General features: G+C 46.0%; 1 protein-coding gene across 1 annotated transcript in view; it reads left to right on the plus strand.

The window, feature by feature from the left end:
* The first annotated feature begins 18,353 nt into the window (after positions 1-18,353).
* Positions 18,354-20,461, plus strand: part of LOC146170846 (uncharacterized) — a 48,973-nt gene continuing 46,865 nt past the window's right edge. Inside the window, exon 1 of the mRNA XM_084586738.1 lies at positions 18,354-18,472. Within this exon, the coding sequence (XP_084442864.1) occupies positions 18,466-18,472 (7 nt within the window). The 5' untranslated portion in view covers positions 18,354-18,465. The remainder of the gene's footprint in view (positions 18,473-20,461) is intronic.

Raw genomic sequence — 20,461 nt, forward strand, 5'->3', positions numbered from 1 at the left:
ATACTGAATTATGCAGCTCAAATTTTGTGTATGACGAAGTAAACAATCTTAAGCATAGTATTAAAATGGATATTGGCTACCGTCCTTTTGCAGGACACATCTGTATAATACACATCACCAAAGTAAGAAATGAGTTTAAGATAGTTGATATTTGTATAATATAAAGGCTTGAATGATTTGAAGACGTGAATGGAATTGCAAACACCGATAAAACTTGACACGTCTGCCGTCGTCGATAGACTTCGAAACCCAAGCGTCCCAGGTTTCACCGCCAACTTCAAAGTCTGCAAGAGCTCCATCGAAGTAGAATCCTTCAAAGCTTACCACCAAACTCACGTCGAGCCTGCCGACATTCCGGACATGGCCTAGTACATTGTTTCCTCTTTTTATCAGGCACGCAAAGCCTTTTAAATAGTACAATTAAAAAAAATTGTACAAGTGAGGCGCTGCCAGCCGGCCTTAAGAGCTTATATTGACGGCATCCTCAGCTCGACACCAATTTCCAAAAACAACGCTAGCCACTCACGGAGTCACTACTAGCGCCATGAGCAATATGTCGTAGTTGAAGTATTTTCCATAGGATCTTCCAAACTAAGTTTCGTTGCCAGCGCATCTAGGATTTGCAAATGTGTTGCTTGCCATTCCATGTAAAGGCTCCAAATCACGTTCTAACCATGGAAGTTCCGCGAGATATCATGACTAGTGTATTTCTTACGACCCTTTATTTTCAATGCTTTGAGCTCTAAGAAACATCGCGTCACAATTTAGCAGACTCGAAAGGTTCTGTTTGAAAATTTGAACGCCCCTTGAAGGCCAAACCGCATTCAGGGCAGCAATACCCGCAGTCGGTTTTGTTTGGTCGGTGGGGTTTAACGTCCAATGCAGCTACGGCTATGGGAGACGCAGTAGTGGAGGACTACAGAAATTTCAGGCAACTGAGGTTCTTCGAAGTACAATGGCAACGCACAGCCCACGAGCGCCTTCCTGTCGCCTCGACCGAAAAGCGGCCACCGAGGCCGGGATTCAAGCCCGCACCCTCAGGAACAGTAGTCGAGCGCCGTAACCACTGCGTCACAACGGCGGGCCTGATGGCATTCTCACCGTGCAATGCTCCTGCCACCTTCAAGTGCATGATATAAACTGGGCTTCCTGGAATGAAATAGAAAGAAAGCCTGTGTTATGTGCATGATATCATTTTCTTCTGGTTTTGCCTACGCCTTGCGCCGTCTTACATGCGTTCGCATTGCATTGCTCAAGCCGGCCTCCAGATCTGTACTAAGAATGTCGCATCACAACCGAAAGTATCAGTCTTTGTCCTTAGGAAAGTAGGCATCCAGCGAAATCCCTAAAAATTGCGGGTGTAAATTACTTCCCCGTCAGCAACGCAAGAAAGAGCTAAACTGCTTCCTCGGGTTTGAATCATACCTCTGTCGTTTAGTACGAAGCTCTATTTGTACTGCGTCCCATTTAAACAACGTTCTCAAGTGTGAGGTGCTCTTCTTACGATCGAACGAATATGGAGAGGTATTCCAAAAGCCCAACCAAGCCCTACAAGTCCGGTAAATCGCCATTTTGATGAGACAGCGCCCGCCTTTCCTTCTACTGACGCCAGTGGACAAGGTATCAGTGTAGTTCTTTTGCACCCGATGCTGTGTCTGCACAGCCGATATAATAAGATACACAGATGACACACATAAACATAAGGATGAGGCTGCACTGACAACGATTACTTACACCCACACACCTTCTTTCTTCACTTCTAATGTGTTTCTTCACTGGCCTGTAAGCAATCTAGAAATTTCTGGTAGAAGCGGAAATTGTTGTACTACATCTTTCACCGTACCCAATGGTCGCCTAGGCTTCCAAAATCTCTCATATCGATGTTTTCTTATGCTTATTAAAAAAGATTCCACGTCACTATTGGAGACTTCTGGCACCAACCTTGCGGGTATTGCCAAGACTGCAAATTATGCACGAAACATCAAATTCAAGCTGAACATAGGTTTTTGAAAGGTACCAGGGTACGTTGACACGTGAGATTTCGGAAGCGTCGGTAATAACTATGTTTGCTCAAGAATGCGCTAGTACACCTTCTGTTTCCTTATTGACTGATTGATTGAAACACGTTTATTGACAGCCCCGCATCTGGCCCCACTACAGTCATGGCGGCTGAGGTGGGTGCTGGTTTGATTGTCTTTGACACTCCCATAAAGCTTGGCTTTGGGGCCTAAGTAATCAAACTCTCCTAGCTTTGCCCAGTGCATGGCGACGGCCGCTTTGTCGAGAGACAGGGGAAGTAACCCGTTGATGTAGCTGGCCGGGTGGATGGCAACTGGAATTTCGGCAAGAGCCCTGACTCGAATGTCAGAATACTCTTGATAGCGTCATACTATATGGGTAGTATTGTCCGCATCCCTTCGTCGGGGTCATTGTGAAATTTTTGCCTCAATGATGGGGAACGGAATGCTAGTTTCGAGGCGGTGGACTAAAGTCTGCGTGGCCCTCGATAACACATTCGGCATAGGGGAACTGGATCGTGCCTGTTCCTCGGCGCGTTCCTCTCTTCCATTGCGGTTGTGCTCAACGGCCTTGCGCCGTCGTTTCCTCGCTATTGCTTTAAAGGTGGCCGGTTTTGGTACCCGCTATGATGAAAAGTGCGTTTGGTGCACTCGATATTTTGCATGGTGCGGCTCACGCCTCGCTGCTGGCCCACTCGTTTCCTTAAACGCCTGCGTGTACAGGCAACCAAGAAATCGTCGCTCTAATGTTTAGCTTGAAATTGAGGCCCTCGAATGTCGCTAATAAATCACCGTTTATTTTAGGGCATTTGGCGGACTCTAGGTCACTCGTCGGCACACTTAATACGCGCGAGACGAGTCCGTGAAGCGGTAGAGTCCGTGCTGGGAATTCTATTTTGCAAAGGTTTGCAGGACCCATTGCGCACCTTTTGAAAGGGCTGCAAGATCTACTTCCACAGTATCGACGTCATCGACGATAGGCAGTGTGGATGCATATATCACACGATGAGTGACATCGACCCACGCAACCGCCCGAATATACTTAGGAACATTATTGTAGCTGTTAAGAGCAGTGGTTGTGCGGATTAATGTCTCTGCCATATCAGCACATATTATTGTGGCAGTAGCCGTTAATTTGTTCGCCAGGCTGCGGCTATGCGCCTTAGCGACACTCTTGCGTCGGTCCGAGTAGCAGGATCCATATCTCTTGGCAATGGCCTGCCATCTGTTAGCGACATTGGCAGGATCCAAGGTGGATACACATATTTATTTGAAGGATGAAATTCTTTTGTAGGGCGCAGCATGAAGTTTCTCTAGGAAATACCAGCCGGCTGGGGTACAGCTTAGCCGATCCCTTTTGGCAAGAATTCCCTGTTCAGCCATCCCCGCAAGCAAGTTCACGCCGCTATGCGCGCAGAGCTCTTTGAGAGCTGTTTGATTCGGCAGACCCGTGACAATGCAGATGGCTTCTTGGTTGAGCGTTTGAATGTTTGGATGTTTTCAAACTGCCTTCTTGTAATGAAGCGAAAATTGTATCCATACAGGTTGCGAGCGTTGAGAAGTACTGTATTTACCTGGCGTGCCTCCTTCTCCTTAGTCCCCCACTGGAGACTGGTTACTCTGCTAATAAAGCGTAGGAGTGTCTTGCACTAAGACGTTACTTTACTCACCAAAATTGTGCCCTTTCCGTCATGGCCAAAATGCGCCCCTAAATTCGTATGGTAAATTGACGTCGAATAAGGTGCCGTACATGTATAAACTATATAATCTTCGGACTGATTCCACTTGCCTGTGTGAACTATAATTAATTACAATGTATTCAGTTTTCTCCGGTAATGCATACAAGCCCACTGTGGTTAAGAAATCTCCGATGGTATCTAGGCCTTATTGAAGAGTGAGTGGAATTCCTAGCTTACTGTCACGACATTGAAGAAAGATGTTATCTGGGCTTAGATGTGAAGAAAGAAGGTACGCGAGTGTGAATAACTTTGTTTTCAGTGCAACATAGTCCTTGTCTTCCTCCTTTCTTTGTATCATTGCCTTTTCAGCAACGTCTTTCATCTTGGGTGCGGGCCAACTTGCTTAGTATTCACTCTACTATTGTCTGAAAAGCAGGTTGTTGCATGCACAAGTCATTCGCTCACAGTAGGTGAATTGATTACGACACTACGGAGCAAGAATGTCGCCAATCTCTTTGGGCGAGATTTCCCTTCATATGCGGGTCAACCAAACCCCTCCCTTGACTCCCCCATAACACTGGCGGAGGTCTACTCAGCCGCCCGTACATTTACAAGAAACACTGCCCCTGGAGGAGACAAAGTCACCTACGCCATGATTAGGAACTTAAGCACCGAACATCTGCAAGATCTAAAGAAGTACATCAACGAAGAACTGTAGGAGAAGGGACAGGTCCCATCAGCTTGGAGACACGCGGATATCATCACCATACCAAAGGCTGGAAAGCCACCGGCTGTGGAGAGTCTCCGTCCTATCTCCCTCACTTCTTGCCTGGGAAAACTCTATGAAAAAGTAGTCCACCTAAGGCTCCAAAATTACATCGACGAAAAGAACATCTTTTCTTCCTGCATGCTGGGCTTCCGCAAGGGACTCTGCACGCAAGATGCTTTCCTCCGGATTAGGGAAGAAGTCATCAACACCATACCCCGAAAAGGCGAAAATTTCACTCTGGCATTAGATCTCAAAGGAGCATTCGACAACATTGGCCACCAAACCATATTGCACGAATTAAACAATATCAACTGCGGGGAGAAAATCTTCAAATACGTGAAGGCTTTCGTCTCAGATCGCACAGCCACCATAGGAATTGGAGAGATCCGATCACCAAAAGTACCCATGCCGAACAAAGGTACACCGCAGGGTTCTATAATCTCTCCAATGCTATTTAACATAGCAATGATAAATTTAGCAAAAAAACTGTTGACCCGCACTGATATTGGCTTCACTTTATATGCGGACGACATCACCATCTGGGCTACTCAGGGATCCTTGGCGCAAAAAGAAGAAGCTCTGCAAGCCGCTATAGACCTAGTCGAGGAATTTGCCGGGGAGAGCGGTCTTCAATGCTCCCCAGAAAAATCCGAACTTATCAGGCTACATATAAGAAATTACAAATCCCCAGGAGAAATTCAGCTCTCTCTAGGAGACCAGATAATCCAAGAGAAGGACAAGATCAGAGTTTTGGGGCTGTGGTTGCAAAGCAATTTGAGAGTGGATTATACAATCAAAACACTCAAAACCACAGTCAACCAAATTTCCAGAATGATTATAAGGGTGACCTGGCACCGGAAAGGGATGAGGAAGGAGGACACCCTCCGCCTTGTACAAGCCCTAGTCGTTAGCAGGATTACCTACGGGCTCCCATATCACGAAATTAGATTCCCTGATAAAAGGGCCATTGACACTATCATAAGAGGAGCCTATAAAACGGCCCTAAACCTCCCTCCAACAACATCAACGGAACGTCTTTGAGCACTCGGAGTGCACAACAACTTTGAGGAGCTCAAGGAAGCGGTTCTAGAGAGTCAGAAACAACGCCTAACAACAACGCAGGCGGGCAGGGAAATCCTGTCAAAACTAGGGCTATGCCAGGCACTAAGAACTTCTGAGATCAAATCACAAATTCTGACATCCACAAGACACAACATCTATGTGAACCCGATACCCAAGCACATGCACCATGAGTTACAGAAGAGTCGAAGGAAAGCCAGAGTCAAAGCATTGGAAAAGCAATTGTCTAAAGACGCGGAAGTTGTCTACGTGGACATAGGGGCTTACGGAGAACCTGGCAAGTTCACAATAGCTGCAGTTGACCACAAGAAGAGACCAATTATTCAGGCTTCGATCTATGCCAAGGATCCTGTGGAAGCGGAATAACTGGCAATAGCCGTCACCATAAAAACACAAGACAACCAAAAGAAGTCATCACACGTAGTGACGGACTCCCAACCTACCTGCAGGGACTACCTGGCGGGAAGACCTCACAAAAGAGCGTGTGCAATATTATGTTCTATCTCCCAGACGCACACAATTACATGGACACCTGGACACGAAGGCCTAGAAGGAAATGAGGTAGCGAATGATCTAGCCCGAGCTCTCACAAACCGGGCGGATCCCCATCCCTACCTCACCCCTCTCCTAGGACCCTACGGCGACAGGCTGGAACACCTACGGTTAGAAAGAAGAATTTTCTCACCACCACACAAACAACTTCCTTTCACAGACTCTATAGACTGGAGAAAAATACAAACAAACACATTCCCTAATCTTCAAATTTTAAATAAGATAAGCCCAACAAAATACACGAGTTACTGTCCTTGGTGCGGTGCAAGCCCCACACTCTATCACATCTCTTGGGAATGCCAGGACAAACCTGACCCAACGTTAATAGTGCCATGCCCGACACACAAGCAGTGGGAGGTGGCCCTGACCAGCGACAACCTGGACCAGCAAGCCTGGATTATCCAGCTAGTCCGCAAGTCAGCTGCTGCCCGCGGAGCCCTGGACTAGGGGCACCGACCACCCAGCTCCTGCGAATTTTACGGATTATTATGCTCATTAAAAGTTTTCTCTCTCTCTCTCTCTCCCTGTTCAGCAACCTCCGCAAGCAGGCTGATGGCGCTGTACACGTAGAGCTTTTTGAGAGGTTTGTGTTTCTGCAGACCCGTGAAAATGCAGACGGCTTCTTGGTTAAGCTTTTCTAGGTTTTCAGGATGCCTTCTTGTAATGAAACGAAATTTATATTCATACATGAGGCGGGAGTTGACAAAGGCTGTAAAAAACTGATGATCTCCGTCTCCTTAGTTCCCCACTGGAGACTGGTTACTGTGCTAATAAGACGTAGGAGTGTCTTGCTTTTGGACCTTACTTTCCTGACCCTTGTTATGACCTTTCCGTCTTGGTCAAGATACACCCCTGGAATTTGTATGGTTGATTGGCGTTGAATAAGTGGCCGGACATGTAAAAAGTATGTAATCTTCGGACAGATTTCACCTGCATGTGTGAGCCATTAAAAAAAATTACAATGGTTCAACGTTACTAAGCCAAATATTGAGCGAGAGCATTAGCTGCGGGTGACCGAGCGTTCTTCTTCTTCCTATATAAAGCCCACTTTAACCAACAGATATGAACGTGCCTTAGTGGCCTATAGGGGTAACGTGAATGCCAGGGTCCTAGCAGGCTGATTCTGAGATAACCGTTCCAAGTGAAACGAGAGACCCAAGTTCGCTGCTTATGCCAGCCCGTGTGTCACGTGGGATGTGTCGTCACAACGTCACGTGACTAAGACGTAATTAAGGCCGGGTCACGCGAAGGCTTGAGAGTGCCAGTAGTATTGCTTTCGCAGTAATAATTACAATGCATTCAGTCTTTTCCGGCGATGCAGACATGCCCACTGTGGTTAAGAAATATCTGATGGTATCTAGGCCTTATTGAAGAGTGAGACGGAATTCCTAGCTTACTGGCTCAGCATTGAAGGAAGATGTTAGCTGTGCTTAGATGTGAAGAAAGAAGACACGCGAGTGTGAATAAGTTAGCTTTCAGTGCAACGTAGTCATTATCTCTCTCCTCATTGGCGTTTAATTAAAGCCTAATATCTATTCTGCGGCGAGATCCTGAATTGCTCATGCTGCTAAATTCCAAAGAGTCATTGTGGAAGGTCTTATTGGCTAGTTTATTCTGCTATCTCTTCATATCTAGACTGAATAGATATTTTATCAAACTGTGTTTCCCACCTGGCACTTTCCGATTACCTTCACATCGTGCGCAATGGCTTTGCAAAAGCACATTATGCAATCAATTTCATGTTCAGCATCCACAACCGGGCTTTTTTTGTCTTTTTGGGTTCTTTCATTTGTTAAGAAGTTGTTCATCATTCGTTAATTATTACGATTTGCAGCTCTACTCATAACTTTCCCCTGCTATTTCTAGGGTACGTACAATAGTCGCCTACAACTGGTCACTAGCCTACTTTTTAGCTAACCTTGATGGATGTCCCGCCTCGCTAAAGTTTGCTGCATCTTCACGACAACTAACATGCCGCTAACTTGATAGCCACCAAAGCAGTCGCTTTTTTGTCCGGGCATAGTTTATCCATTGTACGCGTATCCCGAGGCCACGTTTGAAATTTCAGTACGAACGAGGATAGGGAACCCTCAAAACCCTCAATAGTTGACAATGCGCGTTAGGTTATCAGATGGATTGTGCACGCAGAACCATACTTTGCGGTACTGAGCTGCCTTCTTGCCACAAAATGTTCTTTTCGGGTTGCAGCACCCGGGCTTATTCTGTTGGTCTCCTAGAGACATAGACGGAGAGGTTAAAACAGTGCAGATGCTCCCGCCAGAAATATCCGACCACAGCCAAGGGGCTCTGCAAATCGGAAAAGTCATACTACTTGCAATCCCACTTAACGTTTTGTTGCGCGAATGAAGATACCGCCCCTCTCCTAGCGGACTAATTATGTGGATCTGACTTGTCGCGATGCTGCCGCGGCGTCTTGAATGACCCTGTAACAAAGGATGTGCACGGTCAGTAGAGTAGAGAGCTGGACCGGTTGGTGAATATTGGTCAAGATTGAAACCAGCGGAAGCATGCAGACATAAGGAGGTGCACTGGCCAACGCTAGACTAACAACTGAGGTTATTTCTAAAAAAAATAATGTTCATATATATCCTTTCGTTTTGATTTTCGTTTTGATAAACACGCTAAGCCTGTTGCCTTTACACAAATTGATTGCCATTTTAAACTTCTCAAGCTTCCACATTTGGAGAAGGTTAATAATTTGTGATTTTGCTATCGTTGGTTTTTTCTTTACCTTGCTAAATTATTCTGCAGAGCGGCCAGCGTTTTTTTATTCAAGGCATCATTTGCATAACGACAAAGCTTCTTTTCTGGTCAGGCTGTGGTAGCGACATATATTCAGCTGGAAGTAGTTGACAATAGGAAGGAACACGTTAATGCTCTGGTATTTCTCCTTGAGATCTGGGTCCGCAGAAAAAAGTAGACTGCTCCTGAATTACATCTTGTCGTTTATTGTGAAGATGTTTTGTCTCCGATGTGGCGTACTATGGCTATCAGCTCGTGACTGCCATGTGGGATGATAACCTATACTTTTGTGCTTTTTGAATAATTTCACACCATGCAAGAAGATTTCTGCAACAAGAGCAAGGTTTGATAGAATCAGGGTTGCCTATGCACGTAATTCAACGAAGTGGGCAGATAAAGTAAAGAAGGAAAATTGAAGTAATGCCTTACGCGCACACGATTTTACATAACATAAAGAGGTCGTCAATCGTCAAGTTGTCCAAGTGGGTTTTCTGAGCCATGTAAACTGCCTAGTTTGTGCAGGAGGGTTGGTAATAAGAAAAAATTCACCGCGCACTGCTAACCATGACACAAAATTTTTTCCCTGTGCAAATAAAGTTGTGTATTGTATTCTATTACCATGCGAAAAAAATGTATAGTGGACACTTGGGTCGGTGTTTAAATTCCCGATATCGTGAACATGAAAGATCTGTACTTTCCTATGGGGGGTGAATTTGCCGGAACAAAACTGGAAGCATAACTACAGGGTGTTCGCTAGGGAAATCACCATTATAAGACGGGGTAAAACAAAGAGCCAATGCCAAATCGTGGAAGCATATCATTTTGTTACGGCCGAGGAAGTAGCGGGCACTGGTGTGGGAAGTCGCGCTTTTGCTATGTCCACCATCTTTAATTAAACATCAGTTACTATGGCCATCGTTCTTGTTTTGTCTCATTTCGTTATCGACTTGATGTCTCGTAACATTTTGGTTGGAGAGGAGGGGTACGTCATTATTACTCCACATCCTGGCCTGGAGCAATTGCGCACTGTGCCTTCTTGCTCCGTCGGCAGCGGGTTCCTGGAACAACGCATCGCCTGGCGGTTCCCCAGCCAGCCGGACTCGAAGTGACATTGCCGTTCTCATGTCTCGTGCCCCGCACACAAGACACGAAGAAATGCAAGTAGCCAGATATAAAGACCCCACCAACCTGAGACGCCACTAACACGCAAGGACACATCACAAGACACAGCGCATAAAATGCCTGACCAAAAGATCACACCGACGCAAGACGTTGACCAGACCACCCTACCGACCCGATGCAACACCCCACTTGATGACATCGCCCAGCTTGTGCAGTCTGATGTGTTTCTGGCACCAAGCTGTCAAATCTTGGCAACCGGTGCCGTGAAATCTTCCTAGGCAAGGGTTCATCAGTCATCACAGCGGAAACCCATTACCGATCCATACAAGATCATCGTCATGTCATAAATCTGATCAACTTTGACTTATATTGTTTGTGCTTGAGTTTGTGCTAAACAAAACACCTTGGCCAAATCTCCATGGTGGGTACGTACCATTTTTCTAGTGGCCAACACCGAAAACGTTGAATTCGTCTTCATCCACCGATGGGGACAATCGCTCGGTGGCCTCGTGTGGCTTGGTGGCCAAGGGTAGTGTTACGGCGAGGAAGAAGCAGGCTCAGGCGCCGGCCGGCGCGCTTGCGCTAGGTCCGCCATCTTGAATTAAACGTCATCTATCATCGCTATCGGTCTTGTTTTGTTCCCTTTCTTCGTCGGCTTGCCGCCTCGTAACAATATATAATAAGAATTGTATAGGTGACACGTCTGTGAACTTATGTGAAAAAGAATTTCAGTTCTCAAGCTCCTTACAGCGCACATGAGAGCCTACAGTGGCGGCCGTTTTATTTTACTTGTGATTATCATTATATATATTCTTCTGCTATGTGCACATACGTTGCTTCTTCATTGAAGTGTGTACACGAATGTGATTGTTTTTTTGAAATGAAATCGGTTGTTAGTCCAGCAATGTCCTGTGTACCACTCTGTGTCTGCTTCCATCCTATGGTTTCATTCTTCGCCAAAGGGATAAAAACGGCGCTGGGTTTACCACCCAATACATCGACAAACAAGATTATGAGACTAGGGGTCTCCAATACCCTCGAAGCGCTCATTGAAGCTGCAAGGACTTCACAATACCAGAGACTGTTGCGCAGTCGTACTGATCGGAGAATTTTGGAAAACTGGGGTATGAGCCGCAAGCATGCTCCAGACGTACAGAAAAAGTACCTAGACAGATTAGGGACAAATTAAAAATACCTCCGCTCCCCAAAAACATCATCACGTTTACCATGAGAGCCGGAGGAGTGATAGAGCAACAGCGCCGCAAGCCCGTTTTGAGGGAAGACAGGACGTCTTATATACAGATGCCGCACAATGCGGGAACGGTAGAGAAAGTGTTTCAGTAGCAACTAGAAAAGACGGGGGCTCGGTAGTTTGCTGCAGCACCCGAAATTCGACCACAACGGAGGCGGAAGAGGTGGCCATCACGCTAGCTCTAACACAACAACAGGTCAAAAATATAGTTACAGACTCGAAATCAGCGATTAGAAACTTTGACGCGGGCCGAATTTCGGCCATAGCAGCAAGAGTGTTGGCCAGTGGTTCACCACCGGCAGAGCAGGTCACGCTCATTTGGACACCGGTGCACCAGGGGTTGAGGGGGAACGAGAAAGCGCACGTACTGGCCCGAGGATTAGCTACATTCCGGGATCCCAGTGATGACTTATGCGTAACCCCATACCCCTTGCGCGATGAGGAGCTCCTGCAGTTCGACGATGACCTTAACACCTACCAAGATATCCTAAATCATTACAAATTAGGCAGATCAATACTACGAAAAGCGTGTAAGCAACTCACCTAAAGCGAGGAGGTTATGTGGCGTAAGCTACAGACTGGAGTATTCCCCAGCTTTACAGCAAGTGGCACCCGGAAATTTTTAGCCCCAGGTGCAAACGTTGCGATGGCATAGCAGACATGATCCATGTGATATGGACGTGTCCTAGATTTGGAGAACCTAACCGAACAGATGAGTCCTGGGAGGCACTACTTCTCAAGCAGGACGAAAAAGGGCAACGAGAAGTCATCCGTCTTGCCCTGGCAGCTGCTAATATCCAAGGAATCCAGGTCGATGGCTGAGGGGGAGGACATGGTTGGGACAGAGCTTCGCCTCGGATCCTCACCAACCTTTTGGCGGGCGCAATAAATGTTATTTCTCTCTCTCTCTCGCCAATGTGCACGCATTCTACTGCGCGTGCTTCTCGCTTCAGTTGCGCTCTTCTCCTGTCAATCGCCACGGGTGCTACACAAAACCAGACCGCAGCACCGAGTACCTGTTATGTTCATTAGGTTAGGGTTCTGATATTTAAAACAGTGTGGCATCTGCCTATAAGGGGGTATGCATCTTGCTTCCATCGCATCTTTCCCTCTATTATGACACTCTTCGAGTGGCTTATATGTTCTCCACTGAAAATCTATGGAAATAGCGGGACTTTTATATTATTGAGAAATATTGATGCAGTAGGTTACGACTCTACAGTAGTAACTGGGAAGTAATTGAATGATATATCATCTGTGACAACTCGAGAGAGCACACATGCGAGATTTCAATATCAATTTTGCACCTACTAGGCCAGTGTAATACGACAGCGCATGCAATATCAAAGGCCCAGGTTGCACAGGCCATCCCATATAACAAATTCTGTGTACCCACAAAATTGCATGCTTGTAGACCCAGGCATGAGCGCGTAAAAGAGGTGACCGATCAAAACCTAGCAAAGTGGTTTCATTGCAGCATTTTTGGGAATTAGCAACTAAAGGCTAAATATAGAGCGTATTTGTAGACATTTTGACATTTTGTAGTGACCTTTTGTTAAATACGCTAACTGCAACAAATATATTATAAAAAAGTATTATCAAAATTGGTTCACAGAAAGGGAAAGGCGCAATATTAGTCCTACTTCTTTCTGTGGACACCTGACCCGCGACTTAGAGGGGGACGAAGATAGATGTGAAAGTGTAAAGTGAGATAACACATCATCATATTCATCCGTCGTGAATAAAATGCTGCCATATTCTGAGTCAGGCGTCTGCTACAGGCACTCTGACATAGGGTGGTTGACGGAAATTTAGAGACTTCGGCAGGTGTATTTATACAATGGCATTGAAATAAAGAAATGTCTGCCCTTTTAAAGGATTTCCCGTTTCCGCGTCTCTAGTTGGAGAAGTTGGATTTTTATATATGGTCCATAGATTTCTGTTTAGTCATGTGTGCATCATTATAAAACCTTAATCAAATACATCCTCGGCGCGCTCTATTTCGTTGCGATAAGATGGCAATCGGTGATCAGTCCCGACGAGTGTATGTGAAGGCGTAGTTACTGTTCGAACACAGTCAAGTGCCATCGTCCACGAGACTGGATCGTTGTTCAGTGTTGCCGAAGATGCCACGTGGCATCCGTGTAAATGCGCTACCACACTGCCACCGCTACGAGTAGTTTGAGAGACCACTGAGCTCAGTCCTCAATCAGCTAGCGCAACCAACTCAAAAAAAAAAAAACATGGACACTGTTACTTAAGACATCAATTGTGCGCTGCCATACCGTTGAATCCTGTGTCATTAAGGCGGTAAGAACTCATATGGAGTCAAAGTCAGGGTCAAAAATAATTAGGAAAGCTTTTGCTGACGCCAACGAGATGCAACGCCGCGTCTTGACTGGTTCATGCGGCGCGAAGTGAGATGTTCGCGTCAGGAGCAAGGCCATCTCGACGTGGAGAAACAGTGGTAAAACAACTTCAATTTCAACCACCTCTGTTCGTTCACGGGCACCACCACACCGAAATGCATTTTCGTATTTTGCCAGCATCGGAACTCAACTATAGTCGTTTAGAGACGTTCAGGTCAGCCGACGGCAATGTGAATAGAGCACTCGGAAAAAAAAGGGAAACTTTAAACAAGGCTGAACCTGAGTATATAAAAAAAAGCACATATGTGTAAATGGATGCCGGCGAACTTCAACGCAATTTTGGACAGGTCTGTAAGCTACGAATGAGTTGAGGCTATTATGAAGGAAAAAGTTCCCGGAGGCGAGCCAGTTAGCCAGATGTGGCGATGGAGTAAAAAGGGTAGGCAGTGAATTGGAAGGCTGTGCAGCATTGCGTGAGACAATGTTCAATATTCGCAGAGATATGCGCCGGTACGAATGACGAATGTGTGTAGAACCAGCAGGCGTACGATGCAGGCAAACATTGGCACTGGTTTAGCTCCCGTTAAACCTAGTTGAGTTGCGAAAGCAGCAGCGTCAATGCTACGCTTAGGAAAGATGAGGCTGCGCGCTGAGCAACGGCTGAGCTCTCCTTCTCCACAGTTAGTCGATACTGGCTGCGCGCTCTTACATATATATATACACCACACACCACTTCTCTGCACAACCAATGCAGTGAGTCATGCGCGGCTGGGGCCGGCTGTGTTTACGGCGTCACTTCACCGGCACCGCTTTTTGATGGAAGCGAAAAGCAAGGTGCCCGTGTGCTGTGCGTTGTTAGTGCACGTTAAAGAACCCCAGGCATTCGAAATTTCCGGAGTGCTTCACTACGGCATCTATTATAACCTGAGTTGTTTTGGGACGTTAAACACAGCAAACCAACCAACCAATCACCGGCCCCAGCGGAGCGCGCGGCGAAGTGCGGCCGCGAAGTCCTCTCCGACACACCAGCTGCTGCCTCTAACGTCACGCGGCTCCTCGCAGATGCGCAGCTTGGTCCACGCTGTACCACGCGAAATGTCTCGATGACTAGCGTAGTGTTGCTTTCGCAACAAAAGAATGGAAGCAGCATTAGTGGCACGAGCGAGCACCGCCGGCTCCTCGCGCCGCAGCAAAACATTCCATTGACATCCAAATCGTGGCACAAAATATGACCAGAGCACAAAAATGCCACGCGCAAGTGCAGCCAGCCGAGACGTAAATGTGTACGAAAAGTAAAACAGAGCACGAGAGTTGTCACTGAGCAGAAAAAAATGCCGGCATGAGCGGAGCGGCTCTGCTAGCATTGCTGCTCGGCAGGGGCGATTGAGAGCCTTATGCGAGGCTTAGCTGTTGCCTTGCGTCGGTGGAGCGCTATAAATTTTGTAATTTATAAAGATAAAGAAAACTGCACACTCCGCACCAGCCATGTCGGCCATGTAACTCGTCTGAATGGCTGCGTCTGTCGTCTACCTTCAGTTGCTCCAGGACAAGCTTCGCCGGCTACTTCGGAAATTGTCACGTGCATCGCAGTGACTGTGTTGAAAAACGGAATACTACCATGTGCACAGAAAAAGAGGCTGAAGAAGCGCGAAGGACACGGATTTGGCTATAAGTATCGGCTCTAGTTACTTCCCCATCGTCTGTGAATAAACGCCCTCCATCCGTAAGAATATTGTAGCGAAAGCTACACTGCGGTAGGTTTTACAGAACTCGGGGGGCCGCAGCTACGTCGTGAAGAGGCGTAGCTACGAGAAGACGACGAAGAAGAAAAAGAAGAAGAAGAGGAAGCGTAAGAGGAATGCTTCATCACCCGAAGCTAATGATTTCGCTCTATATTCGGTTCAGCAGCTTTGATCCCTTCTCATTTTTATTGTCCCAGCGTTGATGAAAATATATGAGACGTGGGCACAGTAGGAAGTCAGCGATAGCCCAGCTTGACAGCACGTCCTGCCGGTAGCGGAGCTGACACACTTCAACGTCTTCGTTATTTGCCGAAGCGGCCCCATGGCATTCCCCCTTCCTTAAAAGGAAGGGGCATGAGGAGCCATAAAGCTGTCGGAGTTCGTCGCACACAAACGGACCAGCTCTAGTAGCGCAACTGCGTCGATGGCGTGCGATGGTAATTCGGCAGACGTGGAGGCGGCGTGCACGTTACGATCGTAGGCCGAAGCTCTTTGCTGTAGCCCTCCCTCATTTGTTGACTCCGCAAGGAACTGTACGACAGTTGTCGGAGGGCTGCGGACGAGGCCAGCAAAAAGCTGCTCCTTGACGGCACGCTTGAGGTGGAGCAGCTTTTTGTCCTCTAACATTGTGGATCGACATTTTCTTTTTGGGCTTCTGCACTCTTCATTATAGAGAAAGTTTGGCCCGTTCTCTGCTACCTAAGATGCCGCACGTGTACCAGGCGGAGCTTAAACTCACCCCAGAAGGATAACTGCCCTTCACGGTTCTCGAACAGGGTCCAATCGCCGTCCTCAAGACTGAATTAGACGTTTTGAAACATGGTGGTGGCGCCCCAGAGCTTGAACGCGGCGACCCGCTCATAATGTCCACGTCTTCAAAGCTGTCCCCACAAAAGTCTTGGGGACTGGGGGTTCGGAAGCGTCGCATACGTGAGTGTCGCGTATGGCATTGCGTCGACGCCGGGTTGCGCAGTTGATACGTCAGGTAGTGGGCCCCATTTCCGGTAGCTTGAATTGTGAACAGGCGTGTCCACGAATGTAGGACTGGTACTCTGGCTGAACGGGGGGTACGGGACATCAGACCTCAAATCCACCAGAGTTGTCAGGGCTTTGATGACAATTATCAGATGAGACGCAGGCACAGTAGGCAGTCAGGGACAGCACAATATGACAGCATGTCCAGCCGAGAATGTATATGACTCACTTCAACGTCTTCTTTCTTTGAGCGCCCCCTCACAATATTTAAATGTACCTTGCGTAGTAATAATGAGAAATCTAATTCTTACGTTTTGTTCAAGCTGAGTTGGAATATCAACATTTTCTCTTAGCGAAATAGATTGCACAATTGCTTAGGGGTGGCTTGATTTCTGCTTCACGCGTAACTTAGGAAGCCTAAGAGGAGATATTCCAGAGTCATCAATGACTAGGTCAGATGTCTCGAACAATTCATCTCTCCGACTTCGAATGTTCTCGGGCTAATCCGGCATAGAGGTATGCGGAAGTGTAGAAAATACACACTTATGTACTCTTGCTGCATGGTAGAAACATTGACACAGCTGAGGAAACAGCGGATGCTATAAAAGTGAGACCCATAGTTGGACATCACGTATATAATTTACAGAAGTCTTTTTCGTCGCTTCATTTCTGTGCATCCATTTTGAAAATTTTCTAAGAATCTCAAGTTAGTCGTTTAGTGCAGCCTAAACTCATCTCATTTGCCTTATACAATAAAGGGTCTAATTCGTTAGTAGTAGCGTAATAAAGAATGTTAATGAATAGCCATCCATATAGGGCGCTCTTTCGCGGTTATAATTGATTTCACTAAGCTGTGTTTAATGATAAGTGCTTGCAAACACACAACTGCTTCCAATTATTTTAGAAATATATTGTCCTCACTGGTTTACAAACGGAATTGCTAACAAACGTTCAATTATATGAGACGAGCTTATAAGAAACGGCTTATGTTTGGCGATTTTGAAAACGATTAGGCGAAACGATCACCATTTGTATGAAAAATATGGTCATTGCCTGTTGGACTTTTCCAAGCGTTGTTTACCACTTAGCGACAAAATGTGTCTTTTTGGATGACTCCGAAATCTTGAAGGGTCATCCACGCATGATTTGCTCACTTGCTGAAGAATATGGGTAAAGTTGCTGAAGCATTAGAGTAGATTAAATGTTTTCGCGTGTTAATGAGTAATGCAGCTTATAGGGTGAACATTGCCGCAGTAAAATATTCATGATAAAAGCAATATTTTATATCATTGATATCTTCCGTAAAATAATGTCATACAACACATCAGTAGAAGTGTAAGAATCATGCGAGTTACTCTATTGCGGAAGTTCGTTGCTTCTGCGCTATTATCTAGCCAAAACTATAATTTGAATATTTGAGAGGTTACCTTATTCAAATACACTCTGGTCTAATGCACTATGTTGATTTAGACATTTATTTCATTCATTCCTGCTAGTATCAATAATAACTGTACTGGTCAATGACTCTCCAAAACACTCATATTCAAGAAAAATGCCTGTGAAACATCGCCACTTGAATAGCGAACGCAAGTGCCGGTCAAGAATTTATATTCTGGCTAAGTTCAGTGCTCGTTCCTGGAAATATGCATGTTTTTTTTTCAGCATATCGGCTTGAAAATTTTTAAAGACGTGTCTTTTGACACACACACACACACACACACACACACACACACACACACACACACACACACACACACACACACACACACACACACACACACACACACACACACACACACACACACACACACACACACACACACACACACACACACACACACACACACACACACATATCTATATATATATATATATATATTGCCTAAAATATTTGCGTGGCCACTGAACTCTTCGTGCGCGCTATGTTCACCTTAACCATAGACGAATAGAGTTGGTGACATCTTAGACATTGCGAATAAACCAAGAACTGTTATGGCCGACAATCTTTTTATTCAGCTGTTTAAGAAAAGTTCAAAAAATACCTCACGCACTGTATATATAACTAAGTAGATTTCAGCATAGCTTTCGTTAACAGAAAGACAGCAACCATTCTTGCACTTCTTCAAGATTTGCTCTTGGCGTGCATGCTAGGTATGTCTTGTGACTTTCTTGAAGCTTTAAGCCGAAACTGTGCAGTGATAACAATGTCGGCCTTCGCAGGCTTTATATTTTTGTAAACATATTCTTGCATACTTACTTCAGAGGGTTGCGGCAGCAACGTTTCTGGCCTTTAACAGACGGATAGTCTTGGAAAGTACAATAGTAAAGCGATTTATCAGAATAAAAAGCCGTAGCAATAAATATCCTTTGCATTCAAGATGCTGGCAGTACCAGAAACAAGGTAGAAATGCCTACCCCATTTATCTGCGCATTCTCAGATGGCAGTGTGAACAAACTAATATTGTTATATTAGTAAAGGCGAGAATGAAAGGAAACAGAGTCCATTATTTTCAGGAGAAGATTGCTGTTTGCCATGATTGCTATTGTCCTACTCACTCACTGCCGTTAGGTTTTCATTAAGTTCAGAAAGGTCTGTACTCCATGGATGACATTACAAATGCGTTTAGAAGCTCAAACAAGAAATCAGCTCAATTGCCTTAAACATTATTTACGAACTTAAAGAGTACTTTATATTCTATTCTTTGCTTAAAATTGGTGACAAGATATGGTGGCATCTATTGGACATCTGATTATTGTATAACAGAATTTGGTGCGATTCTTACTATTTTAAAACCCTTCTCAGGCCGATTACAATCATTTCTGATGTGAAATTTAGGCGCTGCTTTTTTAATGTTTTTGAGATTTATCAAGCAAAATTTTTAAAGATGTTTATTATATTTATGTCGTTACAAGCGCTGTTTATTTTCTTTTTACTCTTCTTTGAAATGCTCTTTGCCTAAGAATTGCGTCAGAAAGGAACTCCTGCAAAACTGAAAATTCAGTTAACGGCAGCAACTCTCCAGCAGAACGTGAGGAGATGGCTTGCGACGTTGACTGGTGAGGCATGAGCGAACGTACTTGAGTAGAAAGGTGTACATACCCCGCCAGTAGTAGCACAGCCGGAGACGAGTGTATGTCTTGAAGACGCCCACGTGACCGGATTGCGGGTCAGCGTGGAAATAGTCACAGAATATGCGAACGTAGCTGCCGGGGAATAACTAGCAACCACTTGCGGCCATCTGCGCAGTAGTTGCGGCGGTAGAGGAAGTTATCACGAATGGCGAAGTGGTACGCATGGCGGCGGAGAGCACGCGATGGAGAAGCAGCTGCAGGATTGGATATAAAATCGAGGATAGAGTTTATCCAAGGATCTTGCCGCTGCGCTGACGGCATGTCATTGATGTGAAGCGATGGCGGGGAATCATCGGAAGAGGAAATGCTCACGACCTCAGCTGTAAGGGGGCAGCGGGAAAGTGCATCGGCGTCGTGATGTTTGCGGCCAGAGCGGTAAACAACGCGGACATCATATTCCTGAAGGCGAAGAGCCCATCTTGCCAGTCTGCCGGACGGGTCATTCAGTGAAGAAAGCCAGCAAAGCTCATGATGGCCCGTCACTACGTCAAAAGGGCGGCCATAGAGGTAAGGGCGGAATTTAGTAAGAGCCCAAATAATCGCTAAGCACTCTTTTTCAGTGACAGAGTAATTGGATTCAGCCTTCGTTAGTGTTCAGCTAGCATAGGCGACCACGTATTCAGTACAACCTGCTTTGCGCTAAGCGAGCACAGCGCCGAGACCAATACCACTGGCGTCTCTGTGGACCTCAGTAGGCACTGTGTGGTCGAAGTGACGTAGGACAGGGGGTGCCCTGAGGATGTGTCGTAAAGCACTGAAGGCATCGTCTCACGCTGGTGACCACGACCAAAGGCCGGAACTGCCGGACAGAAGTTCTTTCAAGGGAGCAGCAATGGCAGCGAAAGTAACAGCACAGCCCGAGGAAGCTACGTAGATCTTTGATGGAAGTCGGTTTTGGAAAGGCTGCTACGGCAAGAAGTTGGGCAGGGTCTGGAGATACACCTTCTTTGGAAACAACGTGGCCGAGAATGGTGAGCTGGTGGGCGGCAAAACGACATTTTTTTCAAA

Source organism: Amblyomma maculatum, unplaced genomic scaffold, assembly GCF_055883805.1.
Source record: "Amblyomma maculatum isolate TAMU_Amacu unplaced genomic scaffold, ASM5588380v1 scaffold_35, whole genome shotgun sequence".
Classification (NCBI taxonomy): Eukaryota; Metazoa; Arthropoda; class Arachnida; order Ixodida; family Ixodidae; genus Amblyomma; species Amblyomma maculatum.